The sequence below is a fragment of the Gavia stellata genome, chromosome 2 (assembly GCF_030936135.1).
Source record: "Gavia stellata isolate bGavSte3 chromosome 2, bGavSte3.hap2, whole genome shotgun sequence".
NCBI classification, from domain to species: Eukaryota; Metazoa; Chordata; class Aves; order Gaviiformes; family Gaviidae; genus Gavia; species Gavia stellata.
The window spans coordinates 49,004,256-49,027,610 of record NC_082595.1 but is presented as its reverse complement, the minus strand read 5'-3'; the positions used below and the strand labels follow the sequence as shown (position 1 = coordinate 49,027,610).

The 23,355-nt window shown below is 39.4% G+C and overlaps 1 protein-coding gene across 2 annotated transcripts in view; it reads left to right on the top strand.

Annotated features, from left to right (window-relative positions):
* Window positions 1-23,355, top strand: part of PDE7B (phosphodiesterase 7B) — an 82,657-nt gene that overhangs the window by 49,515 nt on the left and 9,787 nt on the right. For both annotated transcript variants that reach the window (XM_059833979.1, XM_059833970.1), the window contains 7 exons: window positions 9,717-9,868; window positions 10,968-11,031; window positions 12,664-12,759; window positions 14,451-14,551; window positions 16,050-16,181; window positions 21,915-22,006; window positions 23,089-23,233. In XM_059833979.1, the coding sequence (XP_059689962.1) occupies window positions 9,717-9,868; window positions 10,968-11,031; window positions 12,664-12,759; window positions 14,451-14,551; window positions 16,050-16,181; window positions 21,915-22,006; window positions 23,089-23,233 (782 nt within the window). The remainder of the gene's footprint in view (window positions 1-9,716; window positions 9,869-10,967; window positions 11,032-12,663; window positions 12,760-14,450; window positions 14,552-16,049; window positions 16,182-21,914; window positions 22,007-23,088; window positions 23,234-23,355) is intronic.

Sequence of the window (23,355 nt, the reverse complement as noted above, 5' to 3'; positions counted from 1 at the left end):
TACAGGAAAATGGGAAGAGGGTTTCCTCTTCATGCAAATAAGGCATTCCTTAAAATGGGAGCAGCGGAAGAAAAAAAAGACTTAGCATTAGACACCTATTTTCTAGAAGGAGTAATGGGATGGAATAGGCAATTCCTAGGTGCCATCGAGCAGCTGAATATAATGTATACATGATGTAAGATTGATTCCAAACCAAACCCCACAAATTTTAGGAAAGTTTAACTCTGAACTCAGTAGCTCTAGCTTGTAACTGAACGTAACGCAGGTTGAAATTAATGATGGCATTTTATTGGCACGTCTGCATTTCTGTGAATTAAACAAATGTTTTTGCGTTCATGGGACAGAAAAGGAGTTAAACTGAATATGTATAGTGTAATAATTTAGAATTTAAAACACTTCTGGAGTGAAAATTAACTTGATCCAATTTTCCTTTAAGCGAAGCGTAGCTTGGATTTGAGAAAAAAAGGACTGTCAGGTAAGGCAGCAATAACTCAGTTCTCTGATTGACAAAGTTGCTCAGTGAGTCATCGAACCAGATCCCTCCAGTGACTAATATGTGTTGATTAAAATAGATTTCATTATCCCATGATAAGTTGTGCTGGTGACTGTCATGGTACATTTCTTCATTGCATTAACGAAAAGTTGTGACAAACCTTGTGACAAACCTAGAATTGTAGGTAGACATGCAGCAATAACCACGAAGACCTCACCCTGCTCCAATTATATTAGATACTTTGTTTTATTGCCAGATGAAATTAAGTAGAGTAACAAAATAACATAGGTTACATCTGAAATTAGTAACTTTTTATTTACAAATTTGCTTATCCAGGTTTAAGTCAGAAGACAAGGACATGCTTAAGACTTGAACAGTGGTTTTGCTTAAGACTTAAACAGTGGTTTTCCATTTCCCATCTTGTTTATGCTACGCTTTTCTCTGGATTGAAGTTTTGCTTCAAAATGACCAAATTATTAGCCTTTAATTGACTGTATTTAAATATGTCTATCACGGAGGAATATAATTAAAATGTTTCTGCTTGCATTTTTAACTTTTCCTGAAAAATTCTCCATTAGGGACTCTTTGTTTTTGTCACAGTACCAGTCACACCATTGCTTTCACTATCTTGCACCCCCTTGTTTTCCGTAAGCCATCCACGGTGTCTGATAGAGGTCACTTCTCTATATATTGATCTAGAAGGGATAGCAAGGAAAGGGAAAGGACGTAATAAGCAAAGTGGAGTCTTTGTACCAAAACGGTGTTACCCAAAGATATTTCTGTTTCCTTACGCCTTGCACAACAGGATCATAGAGTGGGATCTGAGAATATCTAAAAGGTCAAAACATGTCTGTAGACACTCCAAAGGTGTATCTGAGTATTATCCAGGATCTTGGTACCGTCATGCAGGCAGAAGTTGAGTCCAAAAGAACCCCACCTGCTTTAAGCTTAGCTTAGCAAATTAAGTTAGTATAGATTATGTACTTTTAGTACCAGACGGTGATAAACAGAGATATTAGGTACTATTCAGTCTCTGTCCTTGATGTGCTGTCTGATTTGAGTCAAGCAAAATCCACAGGTTTTCAATTTGTTTGCAAATGAAGTGATGCTTTGCAGACATGTGATGAATTAGGTACTACAGAAATGAAAAGTGTTGTCAGAGTTAGTAAAGGAAGATATGAACTCGTGAAAAAGTCTCCATCTCGAAGAACCCAAGTCTGTGGATGTTTGAATCTGTGGTTTCTGCCTGTCTACAGAAGGGTCCATTTGCAAAATTTACATTCATTTTTGGTTTTGGATTTTGAACAACTCCAGGGCTTTCAGGTAGGGCCCATCTCCAGGGAAAATAAAACTTAACCACAGCCACCAACCCAAAACTGAACCATCAAGTAACCTGAACCCAAATGAATGAGGTTAAAAAGAGTTTGGTTAACTGTCTTGTTTTGTTGCCTTTGGCTAGAAAAAGAAGTGGGAGTGAGAGATGCCTTTTTAGATATTTCTGACCCAGGTTAAATTAGGACACTAAAAGTCTTGTGAGGAAGTTTCAAGGGCTGATTGGATTACTTGGATCCCAACCCAGCCCATGGAGATGAGTCCAAAGTTCCAGATGGTTATTAAATTAGAAAGGGAGAGATCTTATGAGGCCTGCATCATTTCTACATAATACCTCCCTTAGTTCTTCGTGGATAAGCATGTCCAAAAGATACTCATCAACATCCTGAAGGCACACAGGCTTCTTAATCTCGTTAGCTTGTGTCTGGTTTGAATGGGAAGAACATTTCCAGAACTGGCCTGTGGCCTTGCTTTCAGTTTCCTATTCAAGGAAGAGGAATTGGGGATTGTCTTAACAATGTTTCAGCACAAAGATTGTTCTGTTTTCTAGCAACACTTCACTATATTCAGAAATTCTTTCTGTCATTGGAAGTCAGTCTGGTTCCCCCCTTTCCCCTTTTCATCCAATAACAGCAAGATCTTTTTGGTTCAGGGTGTTGTTTTTTGTTGGGGATTTTTTTTGGGGGGAGGGCTGTTTTTAAGAGTTGTTATCTGCAAAATTTAATAGCAAGGTAGTTTGAAAGTATATTCTACTTCTTGCCAATCATGCTCCTTGTTTAGCTTTTACACTGCATTTGTAGAAAATGAAAGGCAGAGTGTAATACTGATTGATGTACATGCCCTCATTTGCTAACAAAACGCAGTAGTTTGTGTTATGAATGCTTCAGGAGAACTCATGAGAACAAGCAGAGCAAACAAAAAACTAGATGTGCTTCTCACACAAAGTCTTAATGAACACTGACCTGATTATACAGGATTGTAACTTATTTTTTTAAGACAGATTTGGGATTCAGTTCAACTGAGAAAGTCCCTTTAAAAGTTTCCAAATGATGCGTGACCCATTCTGCCACCCCACCTTCTTTTCCCTGATTAGAAAAGGGAAAGGGTGTACTGAAGATAACACTGAGGATACTTTCCAAATGACCAGAGGAAAAGAAAGAACAAGGAGAAGGGATCATTAAGATGATAAATGAAAGTTGGGTTTGCTGTTATTACAGGTTATGTTGCTTTTTCTCAAGGGGAGTGAAGGGGGAGGGGATGTACCATTTCCTGTTGGAGAAACTACAATCAGCTATAGAACATTTGCAGTTTTAGGATAAAAAGGTCCTGATTGTGCTACTGTACGAAGATTGAAGTGGCAAAGTGAAGGTTCATATTGAAATGACAACAACTTTGTGGCAAAACAGAACACAACATGCTGTATCCTTGTAGGAGGCTTAATAAAAGATGTCAAGAAGTTTGTTTGTATAAAGGTGATTGATGACCCCAATAAAGGCTGCAAATTGTGAAGAGAAATACATCTAAATTCATCTTCAATTTGGATTTAATGTATTCCTCTGCCTGTTATTAAGGCTAATATTCTGTTGCTTAACTGGTCTTTGAAACCCTAGTTTCTCCAGAACTTGGTGTAACGGGATAATTTGGTATATAAGTGGGATAATCTGCACAATTCTTAAGTTCTGTAGTCTCTTTCAAACAGTATCAAAAGGAATATATTTTGGGGCGGGGGGAAACTGCACGACTAGTGTTCTTCAGGATGTCAGCAATTGTGCAGGAACTTTATGATTTGGAAACTGAGCTGTTATAAGACACCATCACCTCAAGTGATGTTCAAAGAAGAGGAAACCCCACAGCAAGGTGACCTCGAAAGTCAGTGTCCCAGTACCTCTCACATTTCATTAACTGCATTACCCAAAAAGAAGCACAGGAGCACCTCTTCTGTAAACAGGGCTCTGTCTTGATTTTGTGCACTTGTGCAGGTGGTTGAAGAACGGAATCTTGACTCAAAGCAGAAAATTATAAAGATCTTTTGGTTTACTTCTTCTAATTTTCTGCTTTTCTCTGATGTGTCAAAAAGAGAGTACCCCTCTCTTTCTCACATACTTTTCCTAATTGAAAAAAATGTTTACCCATTTAAAGATAAAAAATACAGTTGTAACCTATATGAACAATGGCAGCTAACAGAAAGCGCTTGACCTCTAAAACTGAATTTTATCAAAAGTCAAGGAACAAAGCATTTTTTAGACACTGGAGAAGCAAGTAAAACCAAAATGTTTACAACACAACCTTTTTGGATTCCCATATAGTTTGAGGAAATCTCATGAGGATTTCTACATTTACAAGATTTCAGTACAATCCTTGTTTATCTGTAGATATGATATAGTGCAAGGTGTTCATCTCTGTCTTCTTGGTTGTGGTGACCAGTGTATATTCAGGTAATAATACTGACACAGTCCTACTATTTTTGAATCCAACCTGTTAGTCAGTTTCTCACACCAGCCGCAGACAATTGAAGTACAACTGGGATAGTCATCTGAGCTGCTTCGTCCTTCTACGCTGGACCGAAAGCTTTCAAGTGACAATCCTTTCACATACGTTTCTGGTGCTTTGTGCGTTTTCTCAGGCCTTTCTTCAAAACTGCAATGTTTCCTTTCCAAAGGATTTTTGGACTGCAAGGTGCAAGGTAATGGGAAAGCCTAGAGAGTGCAGAGAGGTTATCGGTTCTTTTTCTAGTTTACCAGTGCCTTCTCCAAAATTCAGATTTGAAATACTAAGTTTGGAATTAATTTTTAGATTACCTGGGCTAGTTCAGCTATCCCTACTTATGCTGCTGTTGTCTTTTGGATAATACGATAAATCCATAATGTAAGAAGATACTAAGAAGGCACAGCAATTTTTTTCTATCATCATCAGTGCTATGCACTCTTCTTCATAAGAGAAATTTAGCAGCCAAGTCATGCAATGGATATGCCAAACAAGACTTCAGTAAAGGTGATTTAAATGCCTGGCATGATTTGACACAGAAAAAAATGGACAAACACCAATTCTTCCTCGTAAGTCAATTACATATCTCTTGGGCTCTCAAATAAAAGCATTCTAATCAGCTGTCAAGCCAGGAACCAGTGCAGGAAATTACCTCCATAACCTATAGGGCCAGAGACAAATTGTTTCCCAGAGTCCTCGCTGTTTGCAAACTGTCCAGACAGTAAATTGCAGGTCTGATCCTCTCATCTTACCTTCCAGATGTTCCAGCACTTTTCTAGCAATCCTGCCTGACTCTTCAGGCATACAGTTGTAGAGCAGTGGCCGAGTACAGAATGTCTTTACATCCTCGGAAGAGGGGAAAGGGTATTATAAACCGTATGAGTCAAAGGCAGGTGCTTGAGGACCTGATTTATTCTGCAGCCTTTTGGAAAGAAGAGGAAAAACATTTTCTGCTTCTGAATCAGTTGGCTTTTGAAATTTAATAAACCTGTTGTTATCCACTCATGCTGCTGGGTGACCTGTATTTATTGTACACTGAGGTGCAATAAAACAAAAAAAGGTGATACTGTGAAGGAAAACTCAGAGGCCTTGTTTGAATGCATAACCAAGTTTGTTTACTTTGAAAGAACAATAACAGTGTAATGAATGTCTGGTGTGGAGTTAAGTACATCCTTGTCCAAATTTGATTTACGTGATCTGGGTGTTAACTCAACCGTTGTTAACAAAACCTCCATCATTTTTATATTCACACTGCCTGTGGGCACACACTAGCACAGCAATGTGAAAGAAATCTGAAAGAAAACTGGTAGCAGTTCCTAGTGCAGGAAACCTCTTTCCCTGAAATAACAGAGGTTGGAGCGTAGTGAGCCATAGATCATGTTAAGGCGAGCAGGTCTGTGTAACTGGAGGAACTCTGTTAGGAGAGAGAAAGCAACCGTTGATTCCTGGAGCTTATTAACCTCTTGAGGGCCACGTGCAGTATCCAGACATCATCCATGGTCTGATAGTATGTATACCCCATGTGGCTATTAAATTACCTAAAGAAAAATGCAACCACTTTTGCTGCCTGCTAAAACACATCAGGAGATAGACTGTGAGCTCAGGCCGCCTGTGTTTTTGAAGGTCGAAGTTAAGCTTTGTGAGGAGTACTTATACGGATGCTTCTGTAAATGTGTATGTAATTTATACAATATGTCTGTGTAATTCATACAATAACTTTGTTCAGTATACAAAGAAGGGTTTCTCCAACCACTGTGCTAGGCAGTAACTCCACAGGATGTGAGAATGGGCACCTTTTCAGAGATACAGATGATGCTTTTTTTAGGTAAACAAAACATTCAGAAGTTGCCACAATGATTAAAGATAAACACAGTCCTCAAGGGAAGTTTTATGGGTATAAACAAAAGACATTCTTGTTTGTCTTTCACGTTCATTTCGAATTGCACATGATTACTAAATCCTTCCCATGTGAGCCTTGCAGCTTGTGTTCTTTAACTAGATAATATAGCATATGGTTTTGTTCCCATAGTTCCACAATTGAAGTTCAGTCATATCTGCAGTGATATTTTTGATTCATTTACTTGTAATTCAATTTAACCTAATTAGAAATAGCTATCAATAACTCTTTATGTTTCAAAGTCATTATATGACTGACATCAGGTATCATCATCGAAATTTCATATTTACAATTTAAATTTAAATTTACAGTTGTCAATAAAGAAGTGGTCTGTTCAGCTATTACTATAAGTCATTCACATAAACCTTTAATTTCATTTAAAACTGGTTTTGTGCCAGCTGGTGGATCCATATGTGAGGAATGGCTCTTCACTGCTGGGAGATTCAGGTGTGACTGCTGAGCTGCGGACAGAACTTAAGCATTCACTCTCAGCTGCTTCACTTTTTGCTCTTCTTTTTTAATTGTCCTTTTTCTCCCGACTTCATATGGCTGTGCTTTTCTTTTTTGTTTGATGCTGATCTTGGGAGGAAAAAGAGAAAATGCTGATGAGATTATAATAGTTTGGGTTGTGTTGTGCTCAGAGAAGGGCAGAGTCTTAGTCCAATTTTATGCAAGGCACCATCATAATAAGGTACATTATTGCAGATGGCATAGTAACCTGTTAAGGGTCATATAGCAATCATCTGACAAGTCCTGCTATTGATAGATAAATCAATTATTACTGAAATGACCCAAAGGATGTGATTTTAACATGATATTCTTTAAGTCAACATCCAGAGTTTGCATGTAGATAGCCTGCAGTGCGGGATTCAGGCTCTTCCATCAAGAGCCCAGTTTTGAAAATATGCTTCCTACAGTTCTTTATCAATCAGTGTTATGAACTATGAATGAAAATACAAGGCAACAGATTATTGTGGGTAATCTTTTTTGTATAATATATTGTAATATAGTGCTCATCTGAAGCAGCAAGTCATGTTTCAGAGGCGCTGTCTACCGATGATTAAATTTCAGTTGAGACCTGTGACAACCATACGGAGCAATGTGACAAAGCAGTGGCAACAAGTTTGATGGTTCAATTCAGAAAATGTGTTTCACAGTAAGCAACTGTTTATTTCAACCTACTGTTTTTGGGGTTTGGTAAGTATTATTTGTGCTACTGAAATAATCTGGTAATCCGAAGGATAAAATAACTACTTCTTCATAATCCAGAGTACAGCTGCTTGTTGGGACTCAGGCCAAACCTTCGCCTTCAGATCATCCACAGCAACTTTACACGTGAGCTTTAAAGACAGTTCAGCGGACCATTGGTGGTAATTTCTGCCATCTGTCTTTAACTGAAAAAACAGATATAAACTTAGATAAAAATTAGTTGGAGCAACTACTTATGTTTAATGTACAAAAGGGAAGTTTTCCATACTTAAATTTTAAACTTGTTACCTGAAAGCAGTGACAGTTGGGTGGCAAAGATGGAATTAGGAAAGTTGCGAAGTTGAGAAACAGCTGACACAAGTTTAAAAACTGAATTAATTTTAAGAGGGGTTTTTTATCCAGGAATTAAACTGAATGCCAGCCACTTCTTAGCAGCACTATGTAAATGAAAAGAAATGCGAGAACAAGTCTACCAGTTCCTCCACATGTCACTGTCACTGGGTAACTGTTAGCACGTATGTTAGTCACTCCTTCAATGGGCCATGAAATTGTTCCAGCTTTTAAAATGTGTGAGAGAATTAAGGCAGGTGCTGGCACATCATAAATGAAAATCTAACCTTCAGGCTGGTATAGTAGTGACATTGTTACTGTTTTCATTCTTGAAAACACACCGCTTGTCAAGTTGCAGTAAAACTATTTTGTGCATTTATATTATTAAAACTCGGTGGGGTCTTTGGGCTGCCCACGAGAAGTGTGAGACTTACAGGTGTAAGAAAATACATTAATTATTGATACTTAGTATGTAAGTATGTATTTTTTTTGTTGTTACTGACTTCGTGTCACTCAGTAGCTGTTGGATTACTTAAGGAAGAAACTTGCTGCAGAAGGTGGTCGCACATCTGCTGTTGGAGAAATCAAATACTGAACCATCTATGATCCAAAAAAACCTTAATGACTTCTCTGAAAAACCTCTCAGAATAATGATACTCATAAACCAGCATAAAAAGTCATTTTAATTTTGCAGCAGAATGAATGCCTAGCATTTTTGCACAAAAAGAAACAGCAGAATAGAGAGAGTCATCTTCAGTCCATGGGTATTTTTCCTGAGCTCTTATTTAAACCTGAAATCCAGTGAATTGCTATGCAGCTTCTTATCTTATGCAATCATTACTTTTCTCTAAAAGGAGTGCCTAATCTTTAGGTTTTTACAAGGTGCCTCTTACGAATAAAACTGTGTTGAATCTTACTGCCTTCAAACAACTGTCCAGTTTCCACCCTCCCTTTTTCCAAAACTTGTACCAGACTGCAAAATGAAAACATCACAACTGTACGTGAGGTTCTGTTAAAAGTTCGGATGAACTTATCTAAGTCATTATCGGTTTTAGGAAGCCTGCATATTATTCTTACTAACAATAAGGTAATTTAGTTACTCTAATTACTGATTTAATCACTGTATAAAAACTGCCTTGGTTTTTGTGTCACATTTAGCCCTATATGAAAATCTCCTAATACAGCATTAGGGAATTAGAATTATCCTGGTACTGAGTGAAAAGAACATACTCTGTTGTGTAACCAGAAATGCATGTATTGCCTGAATATACTTGCTTTCCTAATTGTCAAACTAAAATATTTTCTTCGTTTATAATTTGCCTTAATATGTAGGAAGGGCAGCAGACAATGCAATAGGATTATTAACCTATTCTTACTTCTTTCTCTCTTTTCTCTCATTTTCCAAAAGTGAGTCATACATTTGTGCTTTCAAACTGTATTTTGAGATGTGTTTTGGTGTCACTTTTTTGGTTTTATATCCAAGATCACCTTGTATGCTAGTGCTATGCAATTTTAATACATTCCAGTCATACTCCGGTGAGGTAGCAAGGTAATGCTTCAATTGTATATGTAGGGAACAGAGGCACAGAAGAGTAAGAGCAGCTTTTGCGTACCTAACTCTGCCTAGTCATTTAGGCTTCCTCTAGACATCTACTGTTAGGTGATAGATCACCCCCCCAGTGACTTAGCCTGGGTCACATTAAGTCTGTGGCAGGTGGTGTACTGAACTCAGATCTTCCAAGTCCTACGTTAGTAGTCTTTTTACTGGAACATATTTCCTTTCTGAAATAAACAAATATGCTGAAGTATAGGGATTTGAATACTGCTCCTTCATGTGGATTGGCAAGAAGCATGAACTTTATAATTTCTGTATCACTATTTTAGAGGTTTTGCTATTTCTCTTATTAAATAATTGAGAATGTCATCCTTCATCTTGGGTTTCATGGTTTCTGTACTGATTGCTTTTCACAGATACCACACTCTCAGGGGAAATCGGCACCAAGAAAAAAGTGAAAAGACTGTTAAGTTTCCAGAGGTATTTCCATGCATCCCGGTTACTGCGTGGAATTGTACCACAAGCCTCTCTGTACTTACTGGATGAGGACTACCTTGGGCAAGCAAGGGTAAGATGGGTCTCCAGATCTTCATTTCTTTTAATAATATTCCAGAGAGTGCCAGTTTTGTTTCAGCGTTCAGATAAACAAATGTATGGCTGATCTTTCTTAAATGACCCACGTCATATTAAAGGATGAAGGATCACTGGCTGAGTTACTGATTTAAGTAAGTGCAGCCTCGACACAGGATTTAGTTTATCTTCTTGAAAAAAGACAGCTGTCTCTCAGCTCGTATGGAGCAGCTATTAGACAACCCACGATAGCTCTCCGTAATGGCAAAGGCTAGGAAACAGGGAACATTCACTGCAAAGAACTTCACGGTAATCAAAATGTAATTCTCTTATTTTGCAGCTCTTATACTTGCTTTGAATGGTATTTTCTAACAAAACATGCACAACTGATGGCATTGGGATTATGTGCCTAGGCAATTTTTATTCGTGCCAGGTATCAGAAAGTAATTAAGAATCCAGAACTGGTTTGAATATAGGCTAACCGATGGGCATGAACACATATGCCATTGTAGGTTATACAGTTAGTCCAGACTCAGTCTTTTGACTGAACTGATGTAGCTGTGAAAACACTGTATATGGTGGTAATGATGGATTCCTCTGCGTGGCTGAGTGGGCTTCACAGAAGCACTGTTTCTAAGTTTATAAAAGCTATTCCTGTGTATTGGTTTGTTTAGCAAAATGTCATTCATATTCACCATGAGAGCTAAGATTGTGGTTTACTGTAATAAAACCCTAAGAGAATTTGTACTGAATTGATTTTGGGACATGAAAGAACAATAAAAAAGTTGTGCAGTAAAAGGGAATATTTTCATAATATTTTGGTTTATATTATTCCATGTTTTGAACTCTATTTAGAAGGTATTTTTAGTGTCAAGTTCAAAACCTCCTCATTTAAAAGTGCAAGTGGTATTTTATGCAGTATAGCTAAATTTGGTTCCTGATGTCTGATATTTCAAATACGTCTCTATAGCTTTCCCAAACAAAACTTTAAAGCTGCAGCAACCAGTCCTGTGATGGATTAATGTGGAATAATAATTTAAATCTGCTTTACAGTTTGACAGACCAGTCATTTGCCTTTTCATATTTGCTTTTTCTAGCATATGCTATCCAAAGTGGGAATGTGGGATTTTGACATTTTCTTGTTTGACCGCTTGACAAATGGTAAGTGATTTTTTAAAAAAAATTATTTTAATATCTCTCATATATGACTATTCTAAAAATCCCTAATTAATTAATTGCTAAATGTTTCCAGTTTTACTGAAGAGAAATTGGACACAGTTAACTTTTCTTAAAATCATATCCTTGAACATTTTCAGGCTTTTCCCAGAACATTTGCAACTATAAAATAATGTTTAAAGTGTGTTTTTGTATTAATCTAATCTCCTACATTTGTTATGGTCACCTTTTCAAGGCGGTGTTTCAGTTTCCTTTACCTGTGAAATTCCAAAGGTACTTTAAATATACCTATTAGATACATTGATCGATAAGTCCAGAGCTCCATAATCAGTCGATTTCTATCAACATGAAATAGCTTTAACTGAAGATACCCTTGCTTCTGTTCAGCAGCAAAAATCAGGAAATTCATTAGGACAGTAAAAATCTGTGAAATCTTTTGTCTAAATATATGCCTGTAACACCGCACACCAATGTCTAGGCCCTACCTCTTGATGAGGTAACTGCTGAAGAGGGTCATGATCACACCTTTCTCCTTTCTGTATTGCTCATAGGAATGAGATCCCTCATTCCTCACCCCCAATCTGATAAGGTTTGGTTGGGGCAGAAGGTGTAGAAAAAAGTTGGTTTAGAGGGTAATTCAGCTGAGTGACTGGCAGTGAAGAGTGGAAAGGACTGCAAACGGCAAGGGAAGCAAAAGCATAATTCTTCTGAATTACCTTTCTGCACCCCTGCTCAGTAGTCAAGGCCAAATAAGTTTCTATGATGTCCTCTTCATACATATATTTATTTTCTTTCCTGAGTGACATTATATAAGAAAAGACTCCCTTCAAACATTGCTTATACGTCATATGGGTTGGTTGGTTGGTTTGGGGGTTTTTTTCTAACTTTTCTGGAAACATTGCTGCTGAATTATACACTGCAAACTCTTTTAAATACTGTGTGTATGTATAGCTGATCACGTAATACTAGCTAGGCTCAATTTTGCCAGTGTTCCCAGTACTGGATTCACAGTAAGGCCAAGCGTAACATTACAGTGGGACTTGAGACCATAAATGCCGCAAGTCATTTTTTCCTGCCTGCATCATCATTATGAGGTGCAATTGTAGCTGAGCTAGGTACGTGTGTTAACTACGTTTTTGTACAGCCATGTGTAAAATAAAAAAAAAAATTACAAACTGCTGATTTCTCAGTAATTAATTAATTAGTACAGTGTGGCAAACTGAAGTGGCAGAAAAGGCATTCTCCTTTCTGTCGTTTCTGAAGGTAGACCTGGATTATGAAGATGATGTGGTTCTCAAACAAGCCTGTCAAAAGATTTCCAGTTAAAACCACGTCAATTGGCCCTCTGTGTCATGCTGAAACAGCGAACGTTACTTTATGGCATCTAGACGCAAGAATGGCACTCCACTGGTACAGCCATACCATCAAATCTTGATTATATATAGGAGTAATTTACATAAGCTACTTTTGCATATATGAGTGTCATCTAAGCTCATATGAGAGGAGCTGAGGTGATAGGAGCTGACTAATAGTTAGGAAATTACCAAGATTTTTAGTCTTGCTTGGTTTATAACTACATGTTAAGGGAATCTAAGAGTTGTTCCTTTCTGCTTTTAGGAAACAGTCTTGTAACACTGCTTTGTCACCTCTTCAATGTGCATGGACTTATTCACCATTTCCAGTTAGATATGGTTACATTACACAGGTTTTTAGGTAAGTGCTCACCTCAAAGCCATCTTGAAATGCAGTTTACAGCTTAAGTAGGGCATCAAAGAAGGCACTGGCTTGGTCTGCATGTCTATGTAAAATCATGATGTTGTTGCAAATATTTCAGTAAAACATTTCTGTAATTATATTAGCAGACAATTTACAGGCACTCAGGTACTTGGTTCTGTACCTGTTAAGGCAATGGAGGGACCTTAAAAGGCTCTGCATTGGGCTGAAGCATCCCGGTACCACAACTGCGCTGGTGATTTAAAAAAAAGTATGCCACGCAGAGCTGTGGCCGGCCGAGTAGGCCCACACAGACAGACAGACATTGCAGAACCTACCCGTGCACAGTACAATTGCGGTGCAGTGTCATTATTTTAGTGACTAATAGACCACTGAGACCCAGGGCAGTTAAAAGCTTATGTGCAAAATTTAACAAATTATATCAAGCTGTCTGCACTGAATAGTGTTGATGAAAAGTCCCTGCTGCTCTTACTGCCAACAGAAATATTAGCCCCATGCTGTCAGCAAACCAAAAGAAGAAATTGGCCAAAATAAATTACTTTTTGCATCATGTTTTGAATGCCGCTGAATGCTCATTTGTTAGGCTGTCAGATGGATTTTCAAAGGCAAGGTCTCTTCTTTAAGCCTACATAATTGTCGCTTCTGGAAAGCATTCCTCCGGTGTGGAGACAGACAAATCTCCCTGCCATTTCTGACTCCTGTGGGCAGCCATGAAGTGGCTGCTCAGATAATTAGAGCTAGCAGTATTCAGGGTTTAAAGGATTACCCACTGTAACTTCAAGTGCTTATGGAGCTGGAAACAAACTGAAGGCTAGGACTTTCTTTGGCGTTCCCGGTGCTGGAGGTGAGTGCCATGGGAAATCTGCACGTTACCTTCCTGTTTGATTCATTTGATGGTGTCTGGGAGAGCGCTTGGGCAAGGTCACGTGCAGCTTCCACTGTTCACATGGTGTTGCCCCGAGACCACCTAATGGTGCAGGCACTGCTGCAAGGAACAGATGAGTGTGAGGCACACACCTCGATGACTTTCTGTGCGAGTGAAAGCTGAGAGTTAAAAGGTTCTCACCCAGTCTTCCAGCTGGACCAGTTCCAGCACTGCACACTAAAACGAGAGGGACCGGTATTTCAAAAGGGATGCATAGACACGACTAAAATTATCACAGAAGAGTTTGCTCCGAATACCCCAATGCTTTGTCTTTTGATTCTCTGTCTGGAGGATGTAGGAATGCTTTTGACCATTGCTAGTCATTCAAATAACAAATGACGCCAGGATATCAGGGCCTCACCCCCTGCCGCGGTAAAATAGGTGGTACTGCCTTCATGACATTACTCCCCTATGACAGCAGCATAAATAATTACACTCCGTTGTGGATAAATTTGCCTCTCTTCCTTATTTATTTTACTCCTGAATGAGAGCCTTCACTAAGGCAAGAAAGAGTTGATTTATGAACTAGACCCAGTGTATCCCCTTGGGCCTCACAAATCCTTTCATGCATTTTTTCTCTAAAGGTATCCCAATAAGAGCACCAGTCTAAGTAAGCTGCAGATATTTGAAGGAACTCCTTAGGCAGCTGACTGTAAAACCTCGAATTGTATTTTAACTCCAGTTCCCACTTGTGGCCATGGCATTCAGAGACAAAAGGATCTTTATTTTCTGTTTTGGTTCCCAGTTATGGTTCAAGAAGATTACCATAGCCAAAACCCGTACCACAATGCTGTCCATGCTGCTGATGTCACACAAGCTATGCACTGCTATCTGAGGGAGCCCAAGGTAATGACAACCTTTCACACTGATGTTGCTTTCAGATAATTCTCATTTTTTTTTCCCCAGGATTGAAAAAAAAACCAACAAAAATATTTTTAGATAGGGGAAAATGATTGCGTACCTGAAGTCAGCAATGAGGCTGTAGCAGAGTCAGCTACACTTTAAACAAGCTACTGGAGTCACTTGTCATCACTCAGGCGACATATCAAAGTGCCGTCACATGAGTTCCGGCAAGTTTTACCGTGACCTTGTGTACCAGCCACCTGCGAGTGGCTGGAGTCCTCCCAGCAAAGCCAGTAGAAGGCAGTGCGTGGCTGTGCCTCAGTCCCTTCAGGGCATAAGCCCCTCACATCGATATTTCAAAATACCAAATTTGGCAGTGCAACGCCAGAAGAGGGGAAAACGTTCCCTTTGACCTGGGTCTGTTTTCAAGGGTGTCCTCTGCACGAGTGAACCGCAGCTTTTGACTGCTGCAGCAAGCCCTCACAACGTGAGGGTGTGACGTTGCTTTATGTGTTACTGGAAGGCACTGTAATACTGTAATGCTGAGCCACAGCGTAAGAATATAACTGATCTTTCCTGGCTTGACTTAAATGAAGGGAAGTTCTGCTAGAATTAGCAAATTGTTAGTCCAGAATATAGTACTAGTAAGAGAGGATGGGAGCAGGCCCCAGCTTTCCTGTATTTCTATCTCCTGCAAGTCCCTGCTGTCAAAAAGTGCAGAGGTCAGCCAATATCCAGAATCTGTACCATACCGCTCTTTGTTTCTCATCCCAGGATGCTTCTTTCAGCTCGTAGACCTGTACTCTGCACAGAGTCATCGGTCCGGTAATAACTACCTCACGCTCAGAAACAGAAAATGCTAGGACTTCAATTTTTTTTTCCCAATGATAAGAAAATTTCCTTCTGCATGATAAGCTGTATAGTAGAAAAAAATCTGGGCAGCTTTTCAGATTTGGATGTCTGAAGTTAGAAAGGTAAATTACTTTGTCTAATAAAATACCTGTATTTATACTGAGATACCTAACAGCCAAGTTTGAAATTTTGTAAGTTTGTAAACGCTGCATTTTACAGCACAGTGCTGTGCTAGAAAAATGAAGCCTGATGTATTGCTGGTATTACTAAATATGGTGTGAGGCAGAGCCCTTGTCATGTATGCTAACGTATGCCAACCTGCTAGTATACTTACTTACTTTTTAAAACTGAATGTTTTAGACTAAGATCAAGCAATTCTATAATAACAATCCTTATATTGCCATAAACGTTAAAGAGATAAGAAGTACAAACTGTAATAAAATATGAATATATAGTCTGCTATCTTTATAGATGTTTGTTCAACAGTCACCTTAAAAACATTGTTCACAAAATTTATTTTATTTTTGACATTTGTGTACTGTCCTACAAAAGCGAGCAATGCTATGATGTTAGCTGATTCCTTTATTTGCCAAAAGAAAAAAAGTGTTTACTGTTCATGTTCTTCTTGTGATTAACATGTGTGATTCAGCTTGCCAACTTCCTCACCCCGTCGGACATCATGCTCGGACTGCTAGCTGCTGCGGCTCATGATGTGGATCATCCAGGGGTCAACCAGCCCTTTCTGATCAAAACTAAACACCACCTTGCCAGCCTGTACCAGGTAAAACTGCTCATCAAGTTGATAAGGTGTAAAATGGTGTCAAGGATGAGCTAAGCAATTTGCAGTGAACTTTCATGCCGAAATCTGGTAGTGGGGGGATGTTGTTCAAATCAACCTGCACTTTAGAGTCTGGACAATTTCAGTTAAGCTCCTCACTGGGTGTCTCTTCTTACAGCAAAGCTGATACACATGAGAAAGAAGGTGGGAATGTCAGATTTTGTTGAGGACGTTTAAGCTAAATCAGTTGCCTGGGTTATTTCTGCTGTAGATCATCTGGGGTAAGGAACTGTGGGTAGGAGATGTAAAATCACAGAGAAATAATTCGTACTTCATCTTCTTTCAGTGAGAAAGCAAGCAGCAGGCATGTTCTAAATGGGCGTTGCATTAAAAGAAACTTTTGCTTCATGTGGCTCTCGTAAAATTAAACATTTAATGAATACTGCGATTTAAAAAAAAAAAAAAAGGAAGATAGAGGAAACCAAGGCAGAAGTTGTAGGTATTTACCCAAACATGCCTAGAGATACAAAGAAAGAAGTTAAAACAGCCACTGTAGGTCATGCCACAGGCTGTCTAGACCAGTATCCTGTTTCTAAGAGCAGCCAGCAAAAGATCTCAGAGAGAAACATAAGCCGGGGGTAAGCACAGAGTTGTCCTTCACCTGGTATACATCCTCCCAGCTCTGGCAAGCAGTAGTAGAAGGCTTCCTGAAACAGAAACACAGCCCCTCTTGTTCAATATCTATCAATGAACCTATCCTGCCCTGATTTCTGTGGTCCTTTTTGAATATATTTGTAGTTTTGGCCCATGGCAATCACTGTAGCTCTGGATTTTATCTACAACTGTCCTATGTGTATAATCTTTGCATGCATGTATATATACATGATTATATATGCACATCACTACTTTTTACATTATACTCACATATACACGCCAGAGCAATGCCGTAAATCATTTTGGTTGCACTAACCGTATTTCATAGCTAATAAATGGAGATGGTATTGTTTTGTAGCCTTCGGAAGAGTCACCTTGAGCCTTTGAAATAAGGTATCAGAAAAAGAATATCCCAAGTTAAAAATTAATTTAACTGAAGAAGATTCACTGATAGCTATATACCTTTCTACACATACTTAGCAAATCGAGAGTTGTCATACCCATACGTGTGTGCTGTGTTTTGCTCCGGTCTTTTCTGAACATCAGGCCAGCTGAGCGGGTAGGGAGAAAGCCAGGTGACTAAGCCAGGGGACTTTGGGAAGGTTATGTTAAGGATCCTTTGAAAAGGAGTGGGTAGAGCCATTCCACAAGAACCCAGGCCCTATGAAAAGGTATAAACAACTCCTCAAATTAATAGCGGGAAACAATAATATATAATTAGGTTGAAAATTCAGGCTAATCTGAAAGGAATGTAGCTAATGTAAAATACTACTATCTTGGAGAGATGGTTTCTGCTCAGCTAACTGGGCTTGAATATACTTTTGAATGTTGGTTAGAAAAGGCAGTGACAACAGAGCAAATGCAATCTTTCAACAGCAAATGTGATTTTTAAGTGTCCTGCTTAGGGATGTTCACTGGCAAGTTTCACTTACATTATTTTCTCTGAAACTGATCCCAGATTGTTTCCAAAGATTTTAGTAGTATACAGTACATGAATGCCGATAAAAATAACAATGCTGGAAAAAAAGTTTTGCTGAAAACATTTTTAGTCAAAAATTTAGATTCCGTGAACGGTCTTTAAAACATATTATATTCTTCTCAAGATTAGTACTTTAACATGTGCTTGAAACTGAAACAAAAAGTTCTAGGGTTTTTGGTTTTTAAATAGCAGAGCCACAGAACTGCTGGGACTAATCAGAAAAATAATCAAAAAAAAGTAAGTTTTAACATAGTTGGCAGTCATCTGTCACTGAGGCAGTAGTAACTGAGATTTAGGGTTATCTGTTTATGGTGTCTCTTTGCTCTTGATTGTTTGTGAATTTAAATTAGAACTTTACATTTGAATCATCTGGAAAAAAAGGTTTGGAAAATGAGGTTGGTAAGTATTGGACAAAGATGCAAAGTGTATGACAGCTTCTGAAGGGCATATATGAGCAGAATCGTGTTTTAGGAAGATAGGCGTCATCACCAACGAGTTCAAAACTTTCAATATTAATTTTCAAATTAAATCCATATTTTATGATGCAAGACTTTTTTTGTAATCTATAGAGTAATTTCCGCAAGAGTCTATTGCATGTGAGGCACTATAATTTTCCACAAAAGTGCCTCATTCAAGTCTCTAGCATTACAAAGACAGTTGAGAGTGTAAAAGGTGACAGTAGGGACCTGGAGGTCACTTAGCCTCCTGTGAGGAGCACTACAGCATTCCTTGTTATGTGACGCAGACTTCGCTTCTAACTTTCACTGGCCATTAAAATGAAAAAGAAAAGTTTTATTCTTGCTTGATAATAATTGTCTTAAGTCTCTGTAGCCTTAAAAGTCACAAATAGCTCAAATTCTGGTTGATACATTTGGCTTATCCAACATTTTTTCTGCTTCTTTTGACTGCAAGCAGCATACAATTCAAGGTTGCTCAGCCTGATATAATCCTGCCTTGTATTTATGCAAAACTCCACATCAAACCTAACACCAGAAAAAGTCATACTGCCTTTTTTTTAAAATAAAGAAACTGTATTTTACTGAAAATTATTTATGAGTTTCCTAAGAAAACAAATAGCATTGCTATAAATAAAATGTTATTTTATAACTTCAGTAATAGAGAGTTGAGATCTATCTTTGTCTGCCTCTTAAACGATGGGTAATAGTTTAGAAGTCTGCAATGATCACATACACCATCTGTTGTACAAAACAGGTTTCAGAAATCTATGAAAGAATGCTTTACAATTTTAATATAGATAGATATATATAAATCAGAAATAGGAAAATATGTTTTGGGCATCAGTTAATGACAATTCTACTTTGCAGTCTTCCTTAAAAGCACCATTTCTAATTAAAGTATCATTTTCAGGTATTTAACATTGTGTAGTTAAACCAGTTGCTCAATGACTAAGAATGGATGACCAGATTGAAAGAAATTCAGATTGCCTTCCACTCTCAATTAAAATGGAAGTTTTCTCTGCACCTGGTTAATAGCAAGTCTTCTTCAAGTTATTATTCTTTTCCAAATGCATATGTCAAGTGTGGCGGTTTGAATGGCTCAGGGAAAGTCACAGATTGGAGATTTTGTGAAAGTCTAAATGAAAAACCAGGGTTTTTCCTCACAGTCTTGAACTCTGTGTTACCGCAATCCACTACTTTTAGGCAGTAGATGTGAGACAGGCTTCCTAGCATGCAGCCTTTAAAACAAACCTGTGCTACTCAGTTTTTTAAAAAAATCAAAAGTTAGGGGAAGCAAGCTCTCTGGAGATCAGAGCTGAGAACCCCAGTCTGCAAGGCAGCACGTAGACTTTTCCCTGCATGGGTTATCTCCCCACCAGCCTAGGCATTCAGATAGCTCATGGCAATTAGTCTTAATAAGGCAGTGGAGTGTTCCTAGGTGGAATAGCTGACTCTACTGATTGTTGGCAGCAACTTCAGAGGTTCTGACTGCTTGCATTTAACAGGGGAGTCATATGACTTCATGCTCAGTTGTCGCTTGTTGACTTGACCTTTCCTTTTCCCTCCTCCATGTGCTTTAAGTGTGGGAAACGAGACAGCGCAGCAGCTTCGGTTTAAGTTCTCCCTATAGCAGCAGGCAAAGAGCAGAAGCTTACAGAAGTGGAAATACACTAGGATGGGTACCTGAGTTTGCTTTTTCCTTTGAGTAACTATTAGTTGGATGCAAGAAAGTTCTCGGATACCTACACACTCAGCCCTGTTCTGGCTGGCCTTCAGTGTAGCCAAAGAGCAACTGCATCCATAGAGTGTCATTCCCCGGTTGAGGTAGGTGCTGCTGATGCAGCTCCTCCCAGCAAGTAACACTGCCGTGCTGGAAGGGATGTGGGGGCACAGGGTGCTCTGAGGGGAATTTCCCCAGTTGGGATGTTTCAAGGGTGCAGTCAGACCGGGGCTGCAGGAACTGTGCACGCAGGCACTGTCTTAAATAAGTGTAAGCCTTCCCAAAAGCCAAAGGTGACAGGCAGGGTTTGTCTAATTCACCTTAGGGTAGGAAGATGGCAGCCTGTGGATTTGGGGTGACTGTTGGGACCAGGATTCAGCTCTGAGATAAGGGAGATGAAAGAAGCAAAAAAAAAAAAATGAATGTTGTTATGTCCTGTTACATTCCCTTATTTTTCTTGGTCAGTGTGCAGGGTTGCAAGACTCCATCTTGATGTATTTAGGCAAAAGGAGAAGAGGGATATTTAAGTTGGCTAATGAACAGAATTGCTGTCAAAAGTAGTTTAGATATTGCATAGCTGATCCCAAGTTCTGAGTCTGTCAGCTCTTCCAAGGAAAAGGACTTAGTCTTTTCAACAGTCATTAGATATGACAGGACTACAAAGGAGGATGGGGCAGCCTTGAGGAGAAAATACTGTTCAGTCCCTCTTGGAGAAGTGGAAGCTATGCATCACATCCAACAGGAAAGGCAGCACTAATGCAGCTACACTGCAGAGCTGTGGCACTGTGCAGAAGGGAGCCAGAGATTAACAGCGGCCAGAGAGAGGGATTATGTCTCTAGTTTCCCAGTTGGCAGTGATGGGGTGGAGTCCTTGCTCTGCCACCTGCCCAAAAAGTTTGATTCTGTTTGCGTTTTTTTTAATCCAGTGCTTGTCCACTGCAAAAGCCATAAACTGCCCAAAAGAGGGATCAGATACCATAACTCCACCGAGGGTGTCCCTATTGCTGGGTGACAGTTGTCTCATTCACACTGTGCTCGTTGTTGTGGACAACTGAGGACTGTGCCGTTCACTGGAGGGGTGCTCCACTGGGCTGCTTCTCTGCAGCAAGCAGATGCTTTTGTGAATTAGAAGAATTGTGTTAGAGGTTTCTGAACAAGTGACATTTCTGAGGCGTTCAGTAGTAGAAAGTACTTTGTGAACTAAACGAGCAATGACTGGCAAATGCATTGTGTGTTAGAATAGTAATAAGTCACCAGACACAAGATACCCTATCTGTTGTAATTTACAGACAACCTCGAAAGCTGGGTTTCTGTTCCCCAGGAATTTTTTCCGACCTACATTTGGTTCCACTTAGTTGGAAGCAAACAAACAAAACTTGTTGCAGACTAAGTTGCTGAAGCCTCTGCAGGTGCTCAGTGATACTGATACTACTCTTGCTTTCACTGAGCAGCCGCAGGCAGTCTCCCGTTCCCTGACTCCAAGGCAAATTTGGCAGTTTAGTTTTCTTTGTCTTGTCCTCTCTGCATTCAAACTGTAGAAGCTGAGAAGTCAACCTGGAATCAGTAGGAGGTAAAAATACGATTTTTGCACTCATGTTTTAATTCATTTGTTAATAAATCTGTTAGAATGCAGGCTACCTCCCAGCCAGATGAGATTAGCTCCTCTGTCCACAGCAGGACTCAAAAACTGTAGAACAAGAAGACTCTAGGGCTGACCTTAGCTTGGAAATCTAGAAGCACAAGGTCCTTAACTCTTGGAACCCAGACCAATTCCTCGAATCCAAAAGGGGGCTAAAAAGCACACATTTTAGGCTCATGTTACAGCACTTCGAACCAGCTCTAGGCATCATGTGATACGGTAAATCTGTGTCTGTAGCATGGATACCTGCCTAATCCTTGAACTTACTCCTTTTTTTCCTTCCTAGAATGTTTCAGTGCTGGAAAATCATCACTGGAGATCTACGATAGGCATGCTTCGAGAGTCACGGCTCCTTGCCCATCTGCCCAAGGAGGTGACGTAAGTGTCCACTGGAGGAAATGCATCACTGAAACTAGTCCATGGCTTCCATCACTCTTCTTAAAAGGAGACTGGCAAAGAGACCTAGGCTTCAGAGTAGGCTGAACTTCCTGCCCTCTCTTGGTGCCAGTATGAAATCATGAGAAAAGTTATAGAGCAGAAGTATTTTCTAAGACTTTGCCACTTCTGCAGCACAGGAATGGCCGCTATCAGCACCAGGAACATTGGGAGTCCCAGCAGGAATGGGCCTTTTCAGATCCATTGTTGGCAATTTTCCTTTTACATGTCACCAACCAAATATGGAAAGATTTGGTGATTAAAAAGCATGAAATAGAGAGAAAAACGGAGGAGTTGGTTGAGTAGCATCGAGACTGCTCAGGACTTCCACACCTGACTGACGAGGTGTGGTTCAGTCTTCACTGTCTTTTTGGGTGAAGCAAAAAAAAATACCAAACAGCAACATGAGCACCTTGGCCCAGTTGATGCTAACTTTTTACCTGCTGGTTTTGTGCAGCATTACTCCCTCCAAGGAATGGAGGTTGAGCCAATGAACAGCCTGCAATACTAAGTTTTAATCACAGGTGGCCTTACCGAGAATATGAACAAGTTACCTGTAAGCAGTAAGCACCATATCCATCCAGAAATCCTTTGCATCAGACCAACAGCTTCAGTCATACTTTAAAGGACTTCAGTCCAGTCCAGTCCTTCACAACTTCAACTGCAACTTCAAAGTTGCAGTATTCACCACCCAGCTCTCAGCAGCTGAAGTAAGATGTAAAGCATTTTTCTAGATGCTGTTGTGTTGGGTTTTTCTTTTACTTTCCTAGCACTTTTCAGAAGCCTTCAGAACCCCCTATGCCAACAAACATTTTTCTTCTAGTGTTATCTATTCCTCCTGAACCCATTTAGGCAGCTAGAACAGTTGTACCCTGCAAACCCCAGCAGAGACTGACCAAACAGATCAGGCTGGATCCATAAAGAAAGAGGAAGCTTTATGCTAGCTATGATCCATAGCAGGTTGTTTTGAGCTATTAATGTTCAGTGCTTCCATGACTGAAGGGACTTATTTTCCTTAATTGCAGACAGAACATCGAGCAGCAGTTGGGCTCCCTGATCTTGGCAACAGACATCAACAGGCAGAATGAGTTTTTGATCCGTCTGAAATCTCACCTGGACAATCAGGATTTGAGGCTGGAGGATGCACAAGACAGACATTTTATGCTTCAGGTAACTTCAAAAAATATTTTTCCACCATTTCTTTTATTCATTTTTCAAGTCACAGAATTTCCTAGTACACATTAGAATAGCATACGATAGTGTGTCTGGACATCAGCACCACCTTACCTATC